The sequence below is a fragment of the Oryctolagus cuniculus genome, chromosome 11 (assembly GCF_051225735.1).
Source record: "Oryctolagus cuniculus isolate XC-2025 breed Fujian yellow rabbit chromosome 11, ASM5122573v1, whole genome shotgun sequence".
Classification (NCBI taxonomy): Eukaryota; Metazoa; Chordata; class Mammalia; order Lagomorpha; family Leporidae; genus Oryctolagus; species Oryctolagus cuniculus.
Genome location: NC_142877.1, coordinates 122,499,038 through 122,516,825, shown reverse-complemented (window position 1 = coordinate 122,516,825; position 17,788 = coordinate 122,499,038). Strand labels below are relative to the sequence as shown.

Below are 17,788 nucleotides of genomic sequence, written 5' to 3'. Positions count from 1 at the left end.
CGCACCCACCCACCGCTTGTCTGACCACAAATCCATCCGTCCTCAGGCACCCATCCGCACACCCGTCCACCCATCCTGCACCCGCTGAGGGACCTGGGACGAGAAGCAGGAGTGCCTGCTCCATCCCACAGCCCCTGCCAGCGCGCACGCACGGAGCGGAACAGGCTGCGGGGCGACTTGTGACATCTGCTGATGAAAAACTCGATTTAGGTTTCGACAAAATCAAGTGAAAAGCAACTCCATCAAGAACGCTGCCCGCTTCTACCAGAGCTAACGTGCAGAAACGACGCTCGCTCTTGGGAGAAACGCGCCGAAGACAGGCGACCGCCCTGGGCTGCGAGGGTCAGCACCCGTCTCCCTCCAGCGGCCCCTCCCGAGGGCCATGGACTCATCTCATGGGTCTCTGGCAACACATCTACCTTCTACACGTTCTCCATTCATATCCCACCCACCAGCTACCCCCCGTCCATCCATCCACCCATCCACCTACCATCTACTCACCCAGCTACCTACCTGCCCACCCATCCACTCGTCCACCCCCCCCCACCCATTCGCCCTCCCCTCCACCCATCCTTCCTCTACCAACCACCCAACCACCCAACCACCCAAACACCTAAACACCCAAACACCCGAGCCCAGGCACCGTGCTCTGAATGTTCCTCCCGCATTCTTGGGTGGGAACCGAACTCCACGTTGACGGCGTCAGGAGGTGGGCCTGGGCGAACAGGTCACGGGGTGAAGCTCTCGGGAGCAGGACCTGCCTGACCCTTACTGAAGGGCCCAGGGGTTCAGTGGCCACTTAGGACACGGGTCCCACATCAGGGGGCCCGGGCTCAAGGCCCAGCGCTGGCTCCTGACCCCAGCTTCCTGCTAACGCGCACCCTGGGGGGCACTGGTGACGACTCCACACCTGGGCCTCTGCCACCCACGTGGAGACCAGGCTCACGGCTTCAGCCTGGCCCTGGCTGAGACGCCCGCCGGCTGCGGGCGGTGAGGGAGGAGCTCCCGGGGGTCTCCCTCCCCCGCCACGCTGCACTCCGCCTCCGCCTGTGAGGCCAGGGGCGCCCTTGGCTCCGTTTCACAGACCAGGAAGTCGAGGCTTGGCCCTTGAGGCGGCCTTGCTGTGAAGCCCCCGGTGGTCCAGCCGCCCTCGTCCCCGGACCCTCGGCGTCTGCCTCGAGGCCATGTCCCCAGAAGGACCCGAGGTGGCCCCGATTTGGGGGACGCAGGCCAAGGGGACGGGGAGTGGAGTGCGTTAGTGGCTGGAGGAGCGTCCACAGGGGTCGCTCCTGCCCATGGCTCAGGTTAGACGCCTGCCACGGCCTGTCCAGGACCCCCGACCACAGACATGGACACGGACATGGACACACTGGGGCAGCTCGAGGGAACGCGGCTCCGCTCAGGGCTGCCAGGGAGCAGCGGCCTGGCCACCCAGTGCCCGGGCGACTGGATCCTCACGGGCAGCGTGGCCAGGAGCACCGAGCAGACGCCCCAGGTGGGCCCGGGGCAGCACGCGCCACCCCGCCCGTGCCACACCACGTGCCCCTCCCCTGCCGCAGCCCCGGGGTCACCTCAGAGCTCAGCTCAGGGACAGCGACAGCCAGGACAGGACGACCGCGGGGCGCTGACGCCACTGCCCCCCTCCCCCAGGACACCTCTGGTTGGAGTCGCCAGAGCCCACGGCCGCTGTCCGACCAGAGAGGAGCCGCAGCGCTGGGCGTCCTCAGGACGCGAGGCCTGCACGTGCCGCGGCCGCTGCCCTCTGCCCTCCCTGCGGGCCGGTGGACGGTGCAGAGGCCAGGCAGACTTCCTCAGGCGGGCCCACAGGTCAGGGAGGCTGGGGCAGAGTGTTCTGCCGGCCCCAGCCAAGGCCACACGGCTGGACACCTGGGCCCTCCCGACAGCCAACAGGCCCAGGCCCCCGACAATGGGGGTCCCCCGGGGCACCTGCTGCCGAGCGGCCAGTGGTCTGCCTGATGAAGCAGACACCTCCTCCCCCAGGAAGCCCTTCGTGAATGCTGGGCTGCATGTGGGCTCCCGTGAGAGCGGGGCTTCCCAGCCCCGCACACCTGACCCTACAGTCGCTGACCCCACGTCTCCTGGGGCTGTGAGGCCACCACGAGGCTGCCCTGCGGCCACAGGTGCAGCCGGCTCTAAATCTGCACGCGGTCGGGTCCTGCAGTGTCAGCTTTCCCTGGCGAAGGGACCCAGGCAGCCTCCTCCGCTCTCCACGTCAACACCAAGGAGGGGCCGTCACGGCGCAGCAGGGAGGCTGCGGCTGGCACCCCACAGGGGCGCGGGTTCGAGTCCGGCTGCTCCGCCTGCCGCCCAGCTCCCTGCTAATGCACTCGGGAAAGCAGCGGATGACGGCCCAAGGGCTGGGGCCCCTGCGCCCACGTGGGAGACGCGGCTGCTCAGTGGCTTCCCCACGCGTGAAAGCGACAAGATGCAGAGTGCCGGACAACGGCGTGCCGGGCACTGGCCGCTGCCCACGCACGCGCCCTGCCGTCAGGCCCTGACGCCCTGACCAGCTGCCGGCCTGGGGCTCCTGGGTCCGGCCACGCACATCCTGCTGCAGCTGCCCACGAGACCCCCAGGTGCACGCCTGCAGGGGCTGGCACGGCTCCGCACCTGCGCCCTGCAGGCACCGCCCTGGTCCTCCCTCCACCAGTCGCTGCGGCTGCTCCAGGGGCCCCGGCTCCATCCGGACCAGGGGAGGTCGCGTGGGGAAGGCGGAGTCAGCAACACGCTCCAGGTGCCCCTGCAGGTCCCAGGAGGACACGCCCCCTCACCGTGACACTGACTCAGCACCTCCCAGGACACGCCCCCTCACCCTGACACTGACCCAACATCTCCCAGGACACGCCCCCTCACCATGACACTGACTCAGCAACTCCCAGGACACGCCCCCTCACCGTGACACTGAGCACCTCCCAGGACACGCCCCCTCACCGTGACACTGACTCAGCACCTCCCAGGACACGCCCCCTCACCCTGACACTGACCCAACATCTCCCAGGACACGCCCCCTCACCATGACACTGACTCAGCACCTCCCAGGAGGACACACCCCCTCACTGTGACACTGACTCAGCACCTCCCAGGAGGACACGCCCCCTCACCAAGACACTGACTCAGCACCTCCCAGGACACGCCCCCTCACCGTGACACTGACTCAGCACCTCCCAGGACACGCCCCCTCACCATGACACTGAGCACCTCCCAGGACACGCCCCCTCACCATGACACTGACTCAGCACCTCCCAGGACACGCCCCCTTACCGTGACACTGACTCAGCACCTCCCAGGACACGCCCCCTCACCATGACACTGATTCAGCACCTCCCAGGAGGACACGCCCCCTCACCATGACACTGACTCAGCACCTCCCAGGACACGCCCCCTCACCGTGACACTGACTCAGCACCTCCTGCAGCTCCCAGGGGGACACACCCCCTCTTCCAGGCCCTGGGGACCCTCAGGACCACACAGGGTCCTGTGGCTGGGAGAGGGGGGCTTGGAGCCCGGCCCCGCCCACCTGGACGGCACCCATCTGGGCCCTGGAGCAGGCGCAGCCCTGTGGCTGTGAGTGCAGTGGGGGGGGGGGTGAGTCCCTTTGTGGACGGTTCCCTGAGCCAGATGCACGCTCGTGCAGTGCACGGGGCCCGGCACTGCCAGGGTTCACCGGGAAACGCGTCAGCTGGCACAGGCCAGGAGGCCTCTTCTTACAAAGAGAAGCTGTCTGGAGAACTCCTATTCATCCCTCGATACCCTGCTCACAGGTGCTCCGGGGCCCACGCCCCCACGCGCCGAGGAGCGAATGTTTTCACAGGGTCCCCTCAGCCCCCCACACCCACAGCAGACCCCGCGTCTGAATGAATGAATGAAGCAGACTCGGGGCAGCCCAGGCCGGTTTGCGCCATTATTTCAGGATCCCGCACTCACGGAACTCTGCTGAGTCAGCAGGAACCCCACGCCCCACCCCCGCACCCGGCGGGCAGGACTCGCATTCATACAGGCAGGGCAGGAACCCAGCCGACAGCAGCCAGGAGGACGGCACTGTGCGGAGCCCAGAGGTTTTCATCTGGGGCTCTGGGGCCCGGCCCCGGTGTGGGGGTCTCCAGGGAGAGGAAGGGGACACCCCCAGACTCAATCCCTGCTCACAGGGTGGGGCTTGGCCTGTCCCTGGTCTCGGGCAATCACTCAACAGCTGGCCACCGCATGCACCTGCCCCAGGGCGGGAGCCGGAGCCGGGCCGATGGACGCGCTGCCTGCCGGCTAATTTGGTTCACTGGGGAGGCGGCCGCCTTCCTCTCGGGCCCCAATTTACCCCAGAACTGGAGCAGAATTAGGATAATTGTGCAGCTGGGTGCCCGTCACATGCCCTCCGGGGAAGCGAGAGGAAGACAGATCGGCCCAGCGAGGGCCCCCCCACCCGTTCCATCCCAGCCCAGCCCCACGCGCGGCCCCTCCCACAGAGCCTCCAGGCCTCTCGGTCCGGCTTCCTGGCGCCGCGGGGCTCCCGTCCCGGGCTGGGCCACACTGAGCAGCTCCCTCAGCCCCGGAGGTGCACAGGACACAGGCCCCAGACTGTCCCCCCCGGCAGCGGCCACCTGGGGCTCCCTGGGGGCCTGGCCCTGTCTCTGCAGGGCCCAGAGCATGGTCATCGGTGACCCCACCCCCAGCCTCCAGCCACGAAGGGCGCTGCCTGCAGAGCCCGGACGCCACTGGACACGCCCAGCCGGCGCCTGCCCTGCTCACCGCACCTGCACCCCTGAGCTGGCCACCCCCACACCATGGAGCCCGGGCTCGCGCTGGCACCAGCTGCTCTCTCCCTGGCCCTCGCTGGCCGTCTTGGTCACAGACAAAGGACAGCGGCAGGGGCCGCCCAGGGCTGCTCCCAAGCAGAGCCGTGGGATTTGAACCCAGGCCGCCGCAGCCTGGGAAAACGCCTCAGAGCAGAGCCGGGGAAACCCAGGCTCCAAACTGGCCCGGGGCGATGCCTGCAGGGCCCCTGCCCTCCTTGGGGGAGGACAAAGTCCACGCCCCCCCCCCCCCGTCCCCAGGGACCCCGCCCTCAGGGCCCACCCTCCTCCTCCGGCCTGGATCCCCCCATGGAGTGACCCGATGCGACCTGGACGGAACACGCTGGCTGTGGCCAGGCCCACAGGGCTCCCCGTGGCTCTGGTCATGGGGTCCCTGGGTGGGCTCTGGCTTGGCTGTGGGCCTGAGCCTGGCCGGGGTCAGAGCCGAGGTCCCCCAGCGCAGGGCGCTCCCAGCTCCGCTGTCCCGGGGACCCGCTGTGCACATTCCCCTCCCAGAGGCCGCCCTGCTGGCAGCTCCATCCCAGGGCTCCCTGGGGGTCCTCAGCCTGCCGCGGGCTCCCCCACCGTCCTCACGCACAGCCCGGGCCAGGACGTCCAGGCTCTCTGTCCTGACAGCGTCACTCGCGGCAGAGCTCGCGGGCGGCCACCCACAGACCCCCAGGAGCCCAGGGACGTGACTGCCCCGCCGCCCCGCCACCCGGCTGCCCGGGAAGGCCCCAGAGCCCTGGCGTGGGGGCGGCCGTCGGGGTCACGCCCGGCGCTCCCAGCAGCCCGTGGGAGCGGGGTGGGGGTGGGGGCTGGGCCGGCCGCCGGGGCTCTCACCGTCCACGCAGGCGGGCCGGGCCCGCGTGGTGCCGGCGATCTGGCCCTCACCCTGACACTGACCCAACATCTCCCAGGACACGCCCCCTCACCATGACACTGACTCAGCAACTCCCAGGACACGCCCCCTCACCGTGACACTGAGCACCTCCCAGGACACGCCCCCTCACCGTGACACTGACTCAGCACCTCCCAGGACACGCCCCCTCACCCTGACACTGACCCAACATCTCCCAGGACACGCCCCCTCACCATGACACTGACTCAGCACCTCCCAGGAGGACACACCCCCTCACTGTGACACTGACTCAGCACCTCCCAGGAGGACACGCCCCCTCACCAAGACACTGACTCAGCACCTCCCAGGACACGCCCCCTCACCGTGACACTGACTCAGCACCTCCCAGGACACGCCCCCTCACCATGACACTGAGCACCTCCCAGGACACGCCCCCTCACCATGACACTGACTCAGCACCTCCCAGGACACGCCCCCTTACCGTGACACTGACTCAGCACCTCCCAGGACACGCCCCCTCACCATGACACTGATTCAGCACCTCCCAGGAGGACACGCCCCCTCACCATGACACTGACTCAGCACCTCCCAGGACACGCCCCCTCACCGTGACACTGACTCAGCACCTCCTGCAGCTCCCAGGGGGACACACCCCCTCTTCCAGGCCCTGGGGACCCTCAGGACCACACAGGGTCCTGTGGCTGGGAGAGGGGGGCTTGGAGCCCGGCCCCGCCCACCTGGACGGCACCCATCTGGGCCCTGGAGCAGGCGCAGCCCTGTGGCTGTGAGTGCAGTGGGGGGGGGGGTGAGTCCCTTTGTGGACGGTTCCCTGAGCCAGATGCACGCTCGTGCAGTGCACGGGGCCCGGCACTGCCAGGGTTCACCGGGAAACGCGTCAGCTGGCACAGGCCAGGAGGCCTCTTCTTACAAAGAGAAGCTGTCTGGAGAACTCCTATTCATCCCTCGATACCCTGCTCACAGGTGCTCCGGGGCCCACGCCCCCACGCGCCGAGGAGCGAATGTTTTCACAGGGTCCCCTCAGCCCCCCACACCCACAGCAGACCCCGCGTCTGAATGAATGAATGAAGCAGACTCGGGGCAGCCCAGGCCGGTTTGCGCCATTATTTCAGGATCCCGCACTCACGGAACTCTGCTGAGTCAGCAGGAACCCCACGCCCCACCCCCGCACCCGGCGGGCAGGACTCGCATTCATACAGGCAGGGCAGGAACCCAGCCGACAGCAGCCAGGAGGACGGCACTGTGCGGAGCCCAGAGGTTTTCATCTGGGGCTCTGGGGCCCGGCCCCGGTGTGGGGGTCTCCAGGGAGAGGAAGGGGACACCCCCAGACTCAATCCCTGCTCACAGGGTGGGGCTTGGCCTGTCCCTGGTCTCGGGCAATCACTCAACAGCTGGCCACCGCATGCACCTGCCCCAGGGCGGGAGCCGGAGCCGGGCCGATGGACGCGCTGCCTGCCGGCTAATTTGGTTCACTGGGGAGGCGGCCGCCTTCCTCTCGGGCCCCAATTTACCCCAGAACTGGAGCAGAATTAGGATAATTGTGCAGCTGGGTGCCCGTCACATGCCCTCCGGGGAAGCGAGAGGAAGACAGATCGGCCCAGCGAGGGCCCCCCCACCCGTTCCATCCCAGCCCAGCCCCACGCGCGGCCCCTCCCACAGAGCCTCCAGGCCTCTCGGTCCGGCTTCCTGGCGCCGCGGGGCTCCCGTCCCGGGCTGGGCCACACTGAGCAGCTCCCTCAGCCCCGGAGGTGCACAGGACACAGGCCCCAGACTGTCCCCCCCGGCAGCGGCCACCTGGGGCTCCCTGGGGGCCTGGCCCTGTCTCTGCAGGGCCCAGAGCATGGTCATCGGTGACCCCACCCCCAGCCTCCAGCCACGAAGGGCGCTGCCTGCAGAGCCCGGACGCCACTGGACACGCCCAGCCGGCGCCTGCCCTGCTCACCGCACCTGCACCCCTGAGCTGGCCACCCCCACACCATGGAGCCCGGGCTCGCGCTGGCACCAGCTGCTCTCTCCCTGGCCCTCGCTGGCCGTCTTGGTCACAGACAAAGGACAGCGGCAGGGGCCGCCCAGGGCTGCTCCCAAGCAGAGCCGTGGGATTTGAACCCAGGCCGCCGCAGCCTGGGAAAACGCCTCAGAGCAGAGCCGGGGAAACCCAGGCTCCAAACTGGCCCGGGGCGATGCCTGCAGGGCCCCTGCCCTCCTTGGGGGAGGACAAAGTCCACGCCCCCCCCCCCCCGTCCCCAGGGACCCCGCCCTCAGGGCCCACCCTCCTCCTCCGGCCTGGATCCCCCCATGGAGTGACCCGATGCGACCTGGACGGAACACGCTGGCTGTGGCCAGGCCCACAGGGCTCCCCGTGGCTCTGGTCATGGGGTCCCTGGGTGGGCTCTGGCTTGGCTGTGGGCCTGAGCCTGGCCGGGGTCAGAGCCGAGGTCCCCCAGCGCAGGGCGCTCCCAGCTCCGCTGTCCCGGGGACCCGCTGTGCACATTCCCCTCCCAGAGGCCGCCCTGCTGGCAGCTCCATCCCAGGGCTCCCTGGGGGTCCTCAGCCTGCCGCGGGCTCCCCCACCGTCCTCACGCACAGCCCGGGCCAGGACGTCCAGGCTCTCTGTCCTGACAGCGTCACTCGCGGCAGAGCTCGCGGGCGGCCACCCACAGACCCCCAGGAGCCCAGGGACGTGACTGCCCCGCCGCCCCGCCACCCGGCTGCCCGGGAAGGCCCCAGAGCCCTGGCGTGGGGGCGGCCGTCGGGGTCACGCCCGGCGCTCCCAGCAGCCCGTGGGAGCGGGGTGGGGGTGGGGGCTGGGCCGGCCGCCGGGGCTCTCACCGTCCACGCAGGCGGGCCGGGCCCGCGTGGTGCCGGCGATCTGGCCCTTCCTGCAGGCGCAGCGCGCTGTCTGCCGAGCGATCGTCCTCCGCGGCTGGCTGCTGTCCCGGTCCAGGGTGACGATCTCACAGGTGCCCGCGGCCAGCTGACCTGCAAGACAGGAGCAGAGCCTCGCTGAGCGGCCGCAGACGGGGGACCCCGGCCCGGCCGCCCCGGCCTGCAACAGGAGACCCCCCCACACCCAGCACAGCACCCACGGCGCAGGGACGCCGGGCCCAGAGGAGCCTCGCGGCAGCCGGCACCGGGAAAAACCGGCAGCTGCCAGGCGGCAAGGGGCCTCACCCCTGCCACACCCAAAAGCAGAAGGGCCGGACCTCAAGGCCGCCAGCCGGCCCCCTCCCACACGTCAGCCCCTGACCCAGCGAGAGCCGTCTGTGCACGGTGCAGCCGCCTGAAACCCAGCAGAACCCTCGGTCCCCACCCCACCCCACGCGCCAGCCCCCAGAGAGCAGCCTCCCCCACCCGGTGCACAGGCAGCCAGGGGGCGAGCGGGGACCTGGCCTCCAAGCCAGGAGGAGGCTAGGGCTCCCTCTGCACACCCGCCGGCGGGTGGGAGGGGCTGGGCCTGGCCCTGGCCCAGAGCGTCTTCCTCCCCAGGAGGTCACTCACTGGCTTCCTCTCCCCCACCTCCTGCACGTCCGCAGGCACAGCGCCTGCCCTTCCCAGGGGCTCCATCGCGCAGTTAAGCCCCTCAGCTCTCAGGCCTGCTCGGCTGTGAGAACCACGAGGCAGGAGACAGGAAGAACCGCCCCCACCCCCACCCCGAGTCCCTGCCGGCCGTCACCACTCTGCAGCAGACACAGCGCGCCCTCGGCCACCCAGGTCCCCGGGGTCAGGCTGCCGGCCTCCCACCAGGGCGTCCACAGCCGGACGCCCCCGCCTCAGCCTCCTGCAGCCTCGCCGTTTCGCTCTCTCGGCCAACACTGAGTGCTGTGCCGTCCCCCGCACGGGCCCCCGCGGGTGACGCGGCGAAGCCCGCACTCGGGGACCCCAGCCCACCGGGGTGAGGGGACGGCAAGGAGGCAAAATGCAAACCACACGGGCTGGGGAGCAGCTGCACGCGCAGCAGGGGACCGCGGGGACACTGAGGCACCAGTGTCCTCCCGAGAGCAGTGGGCAGCACTTCCGCCCGCGGCCCTGAGCCAGGGCCCCAGGCTGCCCGCCAGACGCCCTCGTCCCTCGGGGGCCGCGACGCCGGGCCTCGCTGGGCAGGAAAGGCCAGGCCCGCGGGGTCCACGCCCCAGGCCCCGGCCCAGATGGCCACTCTGACTCCACAGGGTCCAGGGCAGGGGACCCATGTGCTGCCTGACGGACACGACGCCCGTCTCTCACAGCCACGGGGCCAGGGCCACTCGGTGGCCGCCAGCTGACCTCTGGCCTGAAGCCGCGCCTGTCCACTCTCTCCATCCCCACGCGGCCAGCTCCCCAGTGTCCTCCTCTCCCCACCCAAGAGACCCCAGCGTCACCCGGCTACGTCTGCGAGCACCCCACTTCCAAACGAGCCACCCCCCAGTGCCACAGACGGAAAGCTGAGCTGTGTCTCACGCCGTGGGCCGCCCGGCTCTGCGTGCACGCCACGCGGCTCGTCTCGGGAGGACCAAGCGTCTGCTGGCACGACTCCTCAGTGGCTGCCAACACATCCGGTCCACCCTGAGCCCCCCCGCCGCCCCACTGTCCCGCAGTGCCCGGGCGGCCTCTGCCGGGGCTCCCACCCTCGCCTGTCACCTCTGATTCCCTCCTTGGTGACTTCTGTCCCAGCCGCCTCCCCCTCCTCCAGGGAGGCCCCTGCATGTCCCCCCCACTCCTCCTCCCCTAGGGCTGGGGGGTGTCTGCCGTGGAGGCACGGTTAGCGCTCCCGGGCAGCATTGGTGACCCCGACACCTGCCTGAGACGCTCAGAGGGGAGGGTCTGAGACCCGGGGAGTTAATGGCCAAAGCCCAGGGTCAGCACGGGTGGCCAGAATACCACACACAGAGTGTGCACAGTGGACACGGGCGTCGCACGGGTGTGGCTGGGCCAGGGGGTGGTCAGGGACACGCTTGCTGGGCTGGGGCCACCCCTGGGCCCGCACCCAGCCCTGCCTGGATTTTGCCATTTGGTTCTGGGCGCCGGTGACGGATTGCAGACCGGGGTCTCAAACACTCGGCGTCAACCCCTGGCTGGTGCTCTGTGCACAGCCGCCCGCTCCTGAACCCACGCTTGGAAGTCGCCGTGAGGGAGTGGTGAGAGGCGAGAGAGGCGCCCAGGCCCCTGCTGGCCACCACGTCCCCGCCCCCGTGAGGACCAGGAGGCTGGGGGAGGGCGGGGCAAACGACCGGCACCGCACCCCCAGCTCAGCTGACGACGCCGTGGCCATCAACGCCAGGCCGGGCTTCGGCCTCCCAGCCCGGCCACAGGCAGGGGCACGGCCCTCGGTGCAGCCACCGGTCTGAGAATCTGTCTCCCATCCCCCCACACCCTGTGCTGGGCGGGGCCGAGGTCTGCAGGCCACACGGGGAGGAGGGGACGTGGCCCCGGAGGCTGCGAGGCTGGGAAGGGCCCGGCACTCAGGCATGGCCCCTCCTTGGACGAGAGCCCCAGGTCCCACAGACGCATCCTCGCTTCCGTCACAAGCTCAGCCATTTGTCCTGCACTCCTGTCCAGGCTGGGAAGTGCACCCGGCAAACCCGCGGGGCCCAGGGCAGCTGGCTGTCCATGGGAAACTCAGGAGGGCTGCCTGGAGGAGGAGGAGCCGGAGGAGGGCCCAGGGCCAGATCTGGTGGTGGGGGGCTGGCTGGGGTCCACCTGGGCCACACACTGGGCTCCCACGAGGCCCTGTGTGGGCCAGGTCAGGAGGGGAGGGGCCCCGTGTGGGCCAGGTCTTGCCTTTGTGAGCTGACGACGGGGACCGGGGAGCCAGGGGCCTTGGTCTCGGGTCCGGGCTCTGCTCCAGGAGGGAAGGCCTGGGCACGGAGTGTGCATGGCTAATGGGAGTCCACCCTGCGGTGGCTTCCTGGGACCTCAGCCTGGCCACTGCTGCCCTCGGGAGCTGCCTGCAGGCCCCACTGACCCAGCCGGGCAACGACGATGACTTTCCCTCTGTGGCCACCGCCGCGTGCTGGCCTCCCCAGCCCGGGCTCCGCCGAGCCGGCCGCAGTGCCCCCTGGTGGATCCAGGCCCCGACCCTCACAGCAGCACAGGGGAACACGTGGCAAAGCCACAGCGCGTGTGGCGTCTCCCGGAAGAGCAGAGGACGCGGAGCGCAGCGCGAGACTTCACAGGGCGTGGGGGCGGGGAGGAGTCCGCGCGTGCTCGGCTGGGACGGCGAGCCGTTTGTAGACAAAGTGCCCGGTGCGTGATCCAAGGCAGAAGGACTGACAAGCGCGGCGTCACCAACTCTGCCGACAGCTGGTCCGCGGAGACGCTGTTAGGGGAACCGAGACGGCGCTGCTCGGATGAGGGCCCGACCCTACACGCCGTGGGGACACCGCGGCCGGTTACACGGGGCGGGGGTCTGAGCACGCGCCCCACCCACACCGCCAAACACGCACTCGCACCTCTGGCGCCAGGAAGCCGGGAGGGAACCACCCCGCGCCTCCTGGAAGGGCTGACACCCCAGAAACACAGGCGCTGGTGGGAACGTGGAGCCCTGGAACACTCACCCACGGCTGGGGGGACGCCAAGCGGCGCAGCCACGCGGGGAGCGGCTGGCAGAGCGCACCCTCGCCACACGGTCGGGGAATCCCGCTCCCGGGGACGCAGCCAAGCGACGTGAAAACTTGTGTCCACGCCGAGCTGTTCCCGCAGCAGATGCGTCCCCAGTCGGCAAACACGGCGGGCACCAGGAGGCGCGTCTTTTATCAAAATCTTAGAGGCTTATTCGCGTTCGTTCCATTTGAAAGACAGACGCCGAGAGATCTGCTCGCCCACTGCCACACTGCCCAGACGTCCACAGCAGCCAGGCCGACGCCAGGAGCAGGGAGCTCCAGCCGCGGCCCCGCCAAGGGTGGCAGGGCCCCGGGGACTTGGGCCATCACCTGCTGCCTCCCAGGTCACACTAGGAGGCAGCCGGGGCCCCATCTGGGCGCTGCCGGATGAGATGCAGCCCCTGGGCGGCGTCTGAGCCGCTGCTCCCCCCATCCCGCCCTAGCCTGGCCCCCACGTCTTTCCGAGGGAGGCGATCAACCCATCGGGGCTGTCCCACTACGGAACGCCGCTCACTGCGCACGGGGACGCGGCGCTGAGGCTCAGAGAGACGCCGACGAGGCAGCCATGGGTTTTGCCAAGGGAAGGGAGCCAGCCTGGCAGGCAGCAAGGAGGCCCGCAGCCGGGACGTGGTCTCCGGCAGACGTGGGGTCTGGGGGACGGGGCAGGCCGCGCTCAGGGACAGCTACCCAGGAGCTGAGGGAGCACCCAGGACACACAACTGGGCCACAGCAGCGAGGGCCTGGAAGAGCTCCCGCTGGCCAGGGCCACGCACCTGAGTGACGGCAGGTGCACGGGTGTGCGTCATCACAGCGCCCGCAGCTGAGTGCAGGTGTGGCAAAGGTGCGTCAGCCAGGTGTGCAGCCGCACGGGGGCCCCCACTGCGGGATAAAGGACAGCCGATGAGGCAGCTGCAGAAGCCCCCGTCACTGACCCAGGGGCCGAGCCCGCTGCTCTCTGCTCCTTCAGCGGGGGCGACTGGGGGGCTCTTGCCAGGGCCGCCTGGAGCAGGGGTGGAACGGGGGAGCATGCCCCCCACAGTGGAGGACCCTGGACCACACCCGGGCAGGTGCGCACGGCCATGCAGGTCACCGACGGTGCCTCTGTCCCTCCCCTGCCCTGGGAGCCCGAGACCCCAGCGCGGTAACGGGGAAAGCATCAGACACCACACAGGGAGCACCCGGCCAGCCTCTGCAAGACTTCTGGTCCCCGAAACCCGGGAGCCTGGGGAGCTGGCTCCAAGGGAACCCTCGGAGAGGCGACCTCGGAACGCCACGCAGGGCCCGGGGCTCCGGACAAGGGCGCGGTTCTGAGGGCAGCGTATTCCGTCCCCGGGGAGACGCCGCACTGCCGGGGTCTGGGTGGCAGGTGTGTAGCACACGGCGGCGTTCCGATCGTCAGTCTCCCTGCAAATCTACGACATCCCTGAAGCAGGGCGCTGAGGAAAGCCGCGCTGGGAGACGCGAGGAAATGGCCCGAGGCCGAGGCACCGGTGGCCTCTGTGCCCACACCTGCCGCCTCCGAGGCGGGGAAATGGGGCGTGCTCGCGCCCGCCGCCTGCTGCCTCCGCACACTGCTCCTGGCTTTCCAGAGATGTGCTGAGCCCTGGGGATTTCACGTTGGCCCTGAGCTCAGCGAGAAATGATCGCCTCCGGGGACCCGCCTGGGGCTCCTTCTGCCCAGAACACGGCCCCTGCCACGCACCCACTCCTCCGACCAGCACCGAGCTCTGGGGCCTCACGGGCCGTGCAGCAGGCTGCCAGCGAGCTGGCGAGCACGTGAGCCCCTCTCCCGCCCGCACAGCTCCCCTCAAGGTCAAAGGCGACAGCTGCTGTCGGAGCTCACCACGGCCGCCGCACACGGCTTGCGCCGTCTGCTGGGTAATTATGGGGACACCGGGAGGGCGGCCTGGAGGCGACAAGGGCTGCACAAGGACCCGGCCGTGAGTTCCCACAGGCTGAGGACGTGAACGCCCCAGCCACGCCTGCCCGGCCCGCGTGGGAGGCAGGCCCCCTCCACGGGGCTGAGGGTGCACAGATGGTCCAGTCACACCTGTCGCCGACACCGGGGGGAGACCACCCTGGGTGGGTGGGCGGATGGGTGACGGGTGGGTCGTGTGATGAGGATGACGGACAGGTGGGGAGGACAGCTGACCGTCAAGTGCCCGAGGCGGGGTCACTCCTGTCCTCTGCTGTATCCGTGTCCGCAGCTGGCCTAGCGTGGGCGCTCGTTAGACCGGTGCTGGGTGAGGCAGAGCACAGGGCCAGGACTCCGCCCCTGGGGACACAGGCAGCGTGGAGGGACGGAGGCCGCACCTTGAGGGTCAGGCTGCAGGATGAACAGGGCCGGCCAGGGAGCAGCGCTCGGCCGTGACGGGCACCGGCCAAGTCCAACTCCAGACCAGGCCACTCTAGGATACCGAAGCCAGAACACGCAAGTTCATTTGCCCGGATGTGGGAAGGCAGAGAAGTGCTCCGACAAGGTGAGGGGGTGGGGGGTCACAGGGGGTCCCAGGGCCTCCTGGGAGTGAGAGGAGGGGAAGGGCAGGGTGTCCCTGTCGGCCAGCAAGGCCCAGCCCTGCACAGAGCCTCGGCTCCCCGCCTCCCTGGACCGCTTGTCTGTGGTCCACGCAGAAGTCCCCTGGCCCGCTCACCGCTTGCTGCCGGCTGGGGCGGGGCTTCCCACACAGGCGGCACAAGGAGGTCCCAGGGTCTGAGCTCAGCAGAGGCGCAGAGTGCTGGTGGCTGCTGGACGTTTGCTGAGTGGCTGAATGACCACCCCGCGGTCCAGACCCCCGAGGCCCTTCCAGGAAACCTCGGAGCCCCAACCACCACGGAGGCCGCGACCACTGCCGTGGAGAAGCGGCCGGGCAGCTCCCAGCAGCAGGGCGGTCGGTGAGGAGGGGCCTGGGGGCTAGTCAGGACTCCCTCGGACACTCAGAACCTTCTAGCACCTCAGCCCTGGGCCCCTGCGTGTCACCAGAAAAACGGTGTCTCCGACGCTTGGCTGAGAACAGGTGCAGGCCAGGAGCCAGGAAGCTGGGCAGCCAGGACAGCGAGGGGCAGGCGGAGCCCCTGGGGTCGGCGACCCTGCACCCTCCCTGCCTCCCCTCTGTGTCCCCCACAGCGCCTGGCGCCAGCTCTGCCGGTGGCTGTGGCAGATGGAGCGAGCCGGGTTGTGTCCACGTGGCGACACAGGAGCAGAACACTCCGGTGCTCCCAACACCGACACCGACCCCATCCTGGGTCTCCCGAGAGCCAGGACTCCGGGTGGGGATCCGTGCCGGGAGAGAGGGCACACAGGGAGTCCAGTCTGGATTTGAGATGCACGGGGCCAGCAGGTGCTGGGGGGCAGCCCTCACACCCACCCAGAGGGCCCCGGGGCCTCCCCAGCGGCACGGGCGGGGGCGGGGCTGCCTCGTCCCACATGACGAGCATTAAGCTGAACCAATCGATGCCCCTGTGCCGCCGGGCCCAGCCCTCTGCTCTGCCCCGGGGGAGTGCATCCGGGCTTGTCCTGGTGGAGTATTTAGGGGGGCCCCAGTGTCCCGGATGCACGTGGCCTTCTAATGCAGCCCTCCGGCAGGAAAACAGGAGACACAGGGGCTGACCCTGCCCGCACCAGTCCCTGGTGAGGGGCTGCCCGGAGCCCAGGGCCCGGCCCCAGCCCCGCTTCTGCCTGCAGACGGGCTGCTGGGATGGAGGTCTCTGGCTGCCACCAGACACGGCAGCGGAATCTGCCAGGGATGACTCCAGTCACCACGCCCCACCCCATCACAGCTCCGTCACGGCCATGCAGCCCTGGGGGGGACAGGGGCTGCAGTGCTGAGTGGGAGACGGGGGCTGCAGTGTGGGGGGAGACGGGGGCTGCAGTGCTGGGGGGGGAGGGAGACGGGGGCTGCAGTGCTGGGGGGGAGGGAGACGGGGGCTGCAGTGCTGGGGGGGAGATGGGGGCTGCAGTGCTGGGGGGAGACGGGGGCTGCAGTGCTGGGGGGAGACGGGGGCTGCAGTGCTGGGGGGGAGACAGGGGCTGCAGTGCTGGGTGGGGACAGGGGCTGCAGTGCTGGGGGGGAGGGAGACAGGGGCTGCAGTGCTGGGGGGGGACAGGGGCTGCAGTGCTGGGGGGAGACAGGGGCTGCAGTGCTGGGGGGGAGGGAGACAGGGGCTGCAGTGCTGGGAGGGAGACAGGGGCTGCAGTGCTGGGGGGGAGACAGGGGCTGCAGTGCTGGGGGGGAGACGGGGGCTGCAGTGCTGGGGGGGAGGGAGACAGGGGCTGCAGTGCTGGGGGGACAGGGGCTGCAGTGCTGGGGGGGAGGAGACAGGGGCTGCAGTGCTGGGTGGGGACAGGGGCTGCAGTGCTGGGGGGGGACAGGGGCTGCAGTGCTGGGGGGGAGGGAGACAGGGGCTGCAGTGCTGGGGGGGGACAGGGGCTGCAGTGCTGGGGGGAGACAGGGGCTGCAGTGCTGGGGGGGAGACAGGGGCTGCAGTGCTGGGGGGGGACAGGGGCTGCAGTGCTGGGGGGGGACAGGGGCTGCAGTGCTGGGTGGGGACAGGGGCTGCAGTGCTGGGGGGGAGACAGGGGCTGCAGTGCTGGGGGGGAGGAGACAGGGGCTGCAGTGCTGGGGGGGACAGGGGCTGCAGTGCTGGGGGGGACAGGGGCTGCAGTGCTGGGGGGGGACAGGGGCTGCAGTGCTGGGTGGGGACAGGGGCTGCAGTGCTGGGGGGAGACGGGGGCTGCAGTGCTGGGGGGGGAGACGGGGGCTGCAGTGCTGGGGGCGGGGGGGATGCAGGAAACACACACACATCACTTTGAACCAGTGCCGAGCTCTCTAGGGTCTGCTTGTGGTCGCATTTCCTTCCTTCAAGATGCAATCGGGGGGGGGGGTTCCGTGTGCTGGTTCACTCCCCAGGTAACCACAACGTCAGCCAGGAGCTGGGACTCAGCCCAAGCTTCCCGCGTGGGGAACGCGACACAGGAACTCAGCGCGGGGCCAGCGCCCAGGGCTGCGTCAGCAGGAAGCCGGGGTCAACGCCAGTGCTCCAGTGTGCGATGCCGGCGTCCTGACTACAGGGCTGAGAGCCCACCACCCCGGGGCAAGCATTCTAATCGGCTAAATGCTGACACGTAGACTTCGCCCCAGGTGGGGCTGGACTCTGCGGGTTAACTCCCCCAGGGCTCTGCGGACGGGCCACCAGCTGACCGGTCCCCAGCACTCCCGCCTGGGCTCAGCTCCGGCTGTGGGGCCACCAGCCCACCCCACCCCCCCTTGCAGTGTGTGCACCTGCAGGTGCAGAGGGCGTGGCTGACTGCGAGCGGTACCTGGAGCCTCTGCCGGCTGACGGGCGGCACGGCGTGGGGAGGCCGCGGGGGTTTTGCCCAAGCATTCCCAAGCCGCATGGGCTAAGAGAGGGGGGCAGAAAGCAAGACGCCTTGGGCCGCAGGTGCCACTTCCCGGGGGGCACAGCCCTCCCCTAACCGAGCGGCGGTCTGTGGGCAGGGGCGGTCAGGCAGGGCGGTCACTCTCCCGCCT

At 69.8% G+C, this 17,788-nt stretch overlaps 1 protein-coding gene across 2 annotated transcripts in view; it reads right to left on the bottom strand.

The window, feature by feature from the left end:
- Nucleotides 1–17,788, bottom strand: part of TAFA5 (TAFA chemokine like family member 5) — a 126,826-nt gene that overhangs the window by 25,819 nt on the left and 83,219 nt on the right. For both annotated transcript variants that reach the window (XM_070051544.2, XM_070051545.2), the window contains exon 2: nt 8,515–8,664. In XM_070051544.2, the coding sequence (XP_069907645.1) occupies nt 8,515–8,664 (150 nt within the window). The remainder of the gene's footprint in view (nt 1–8,514; nt 8,665–17,788) is intronic.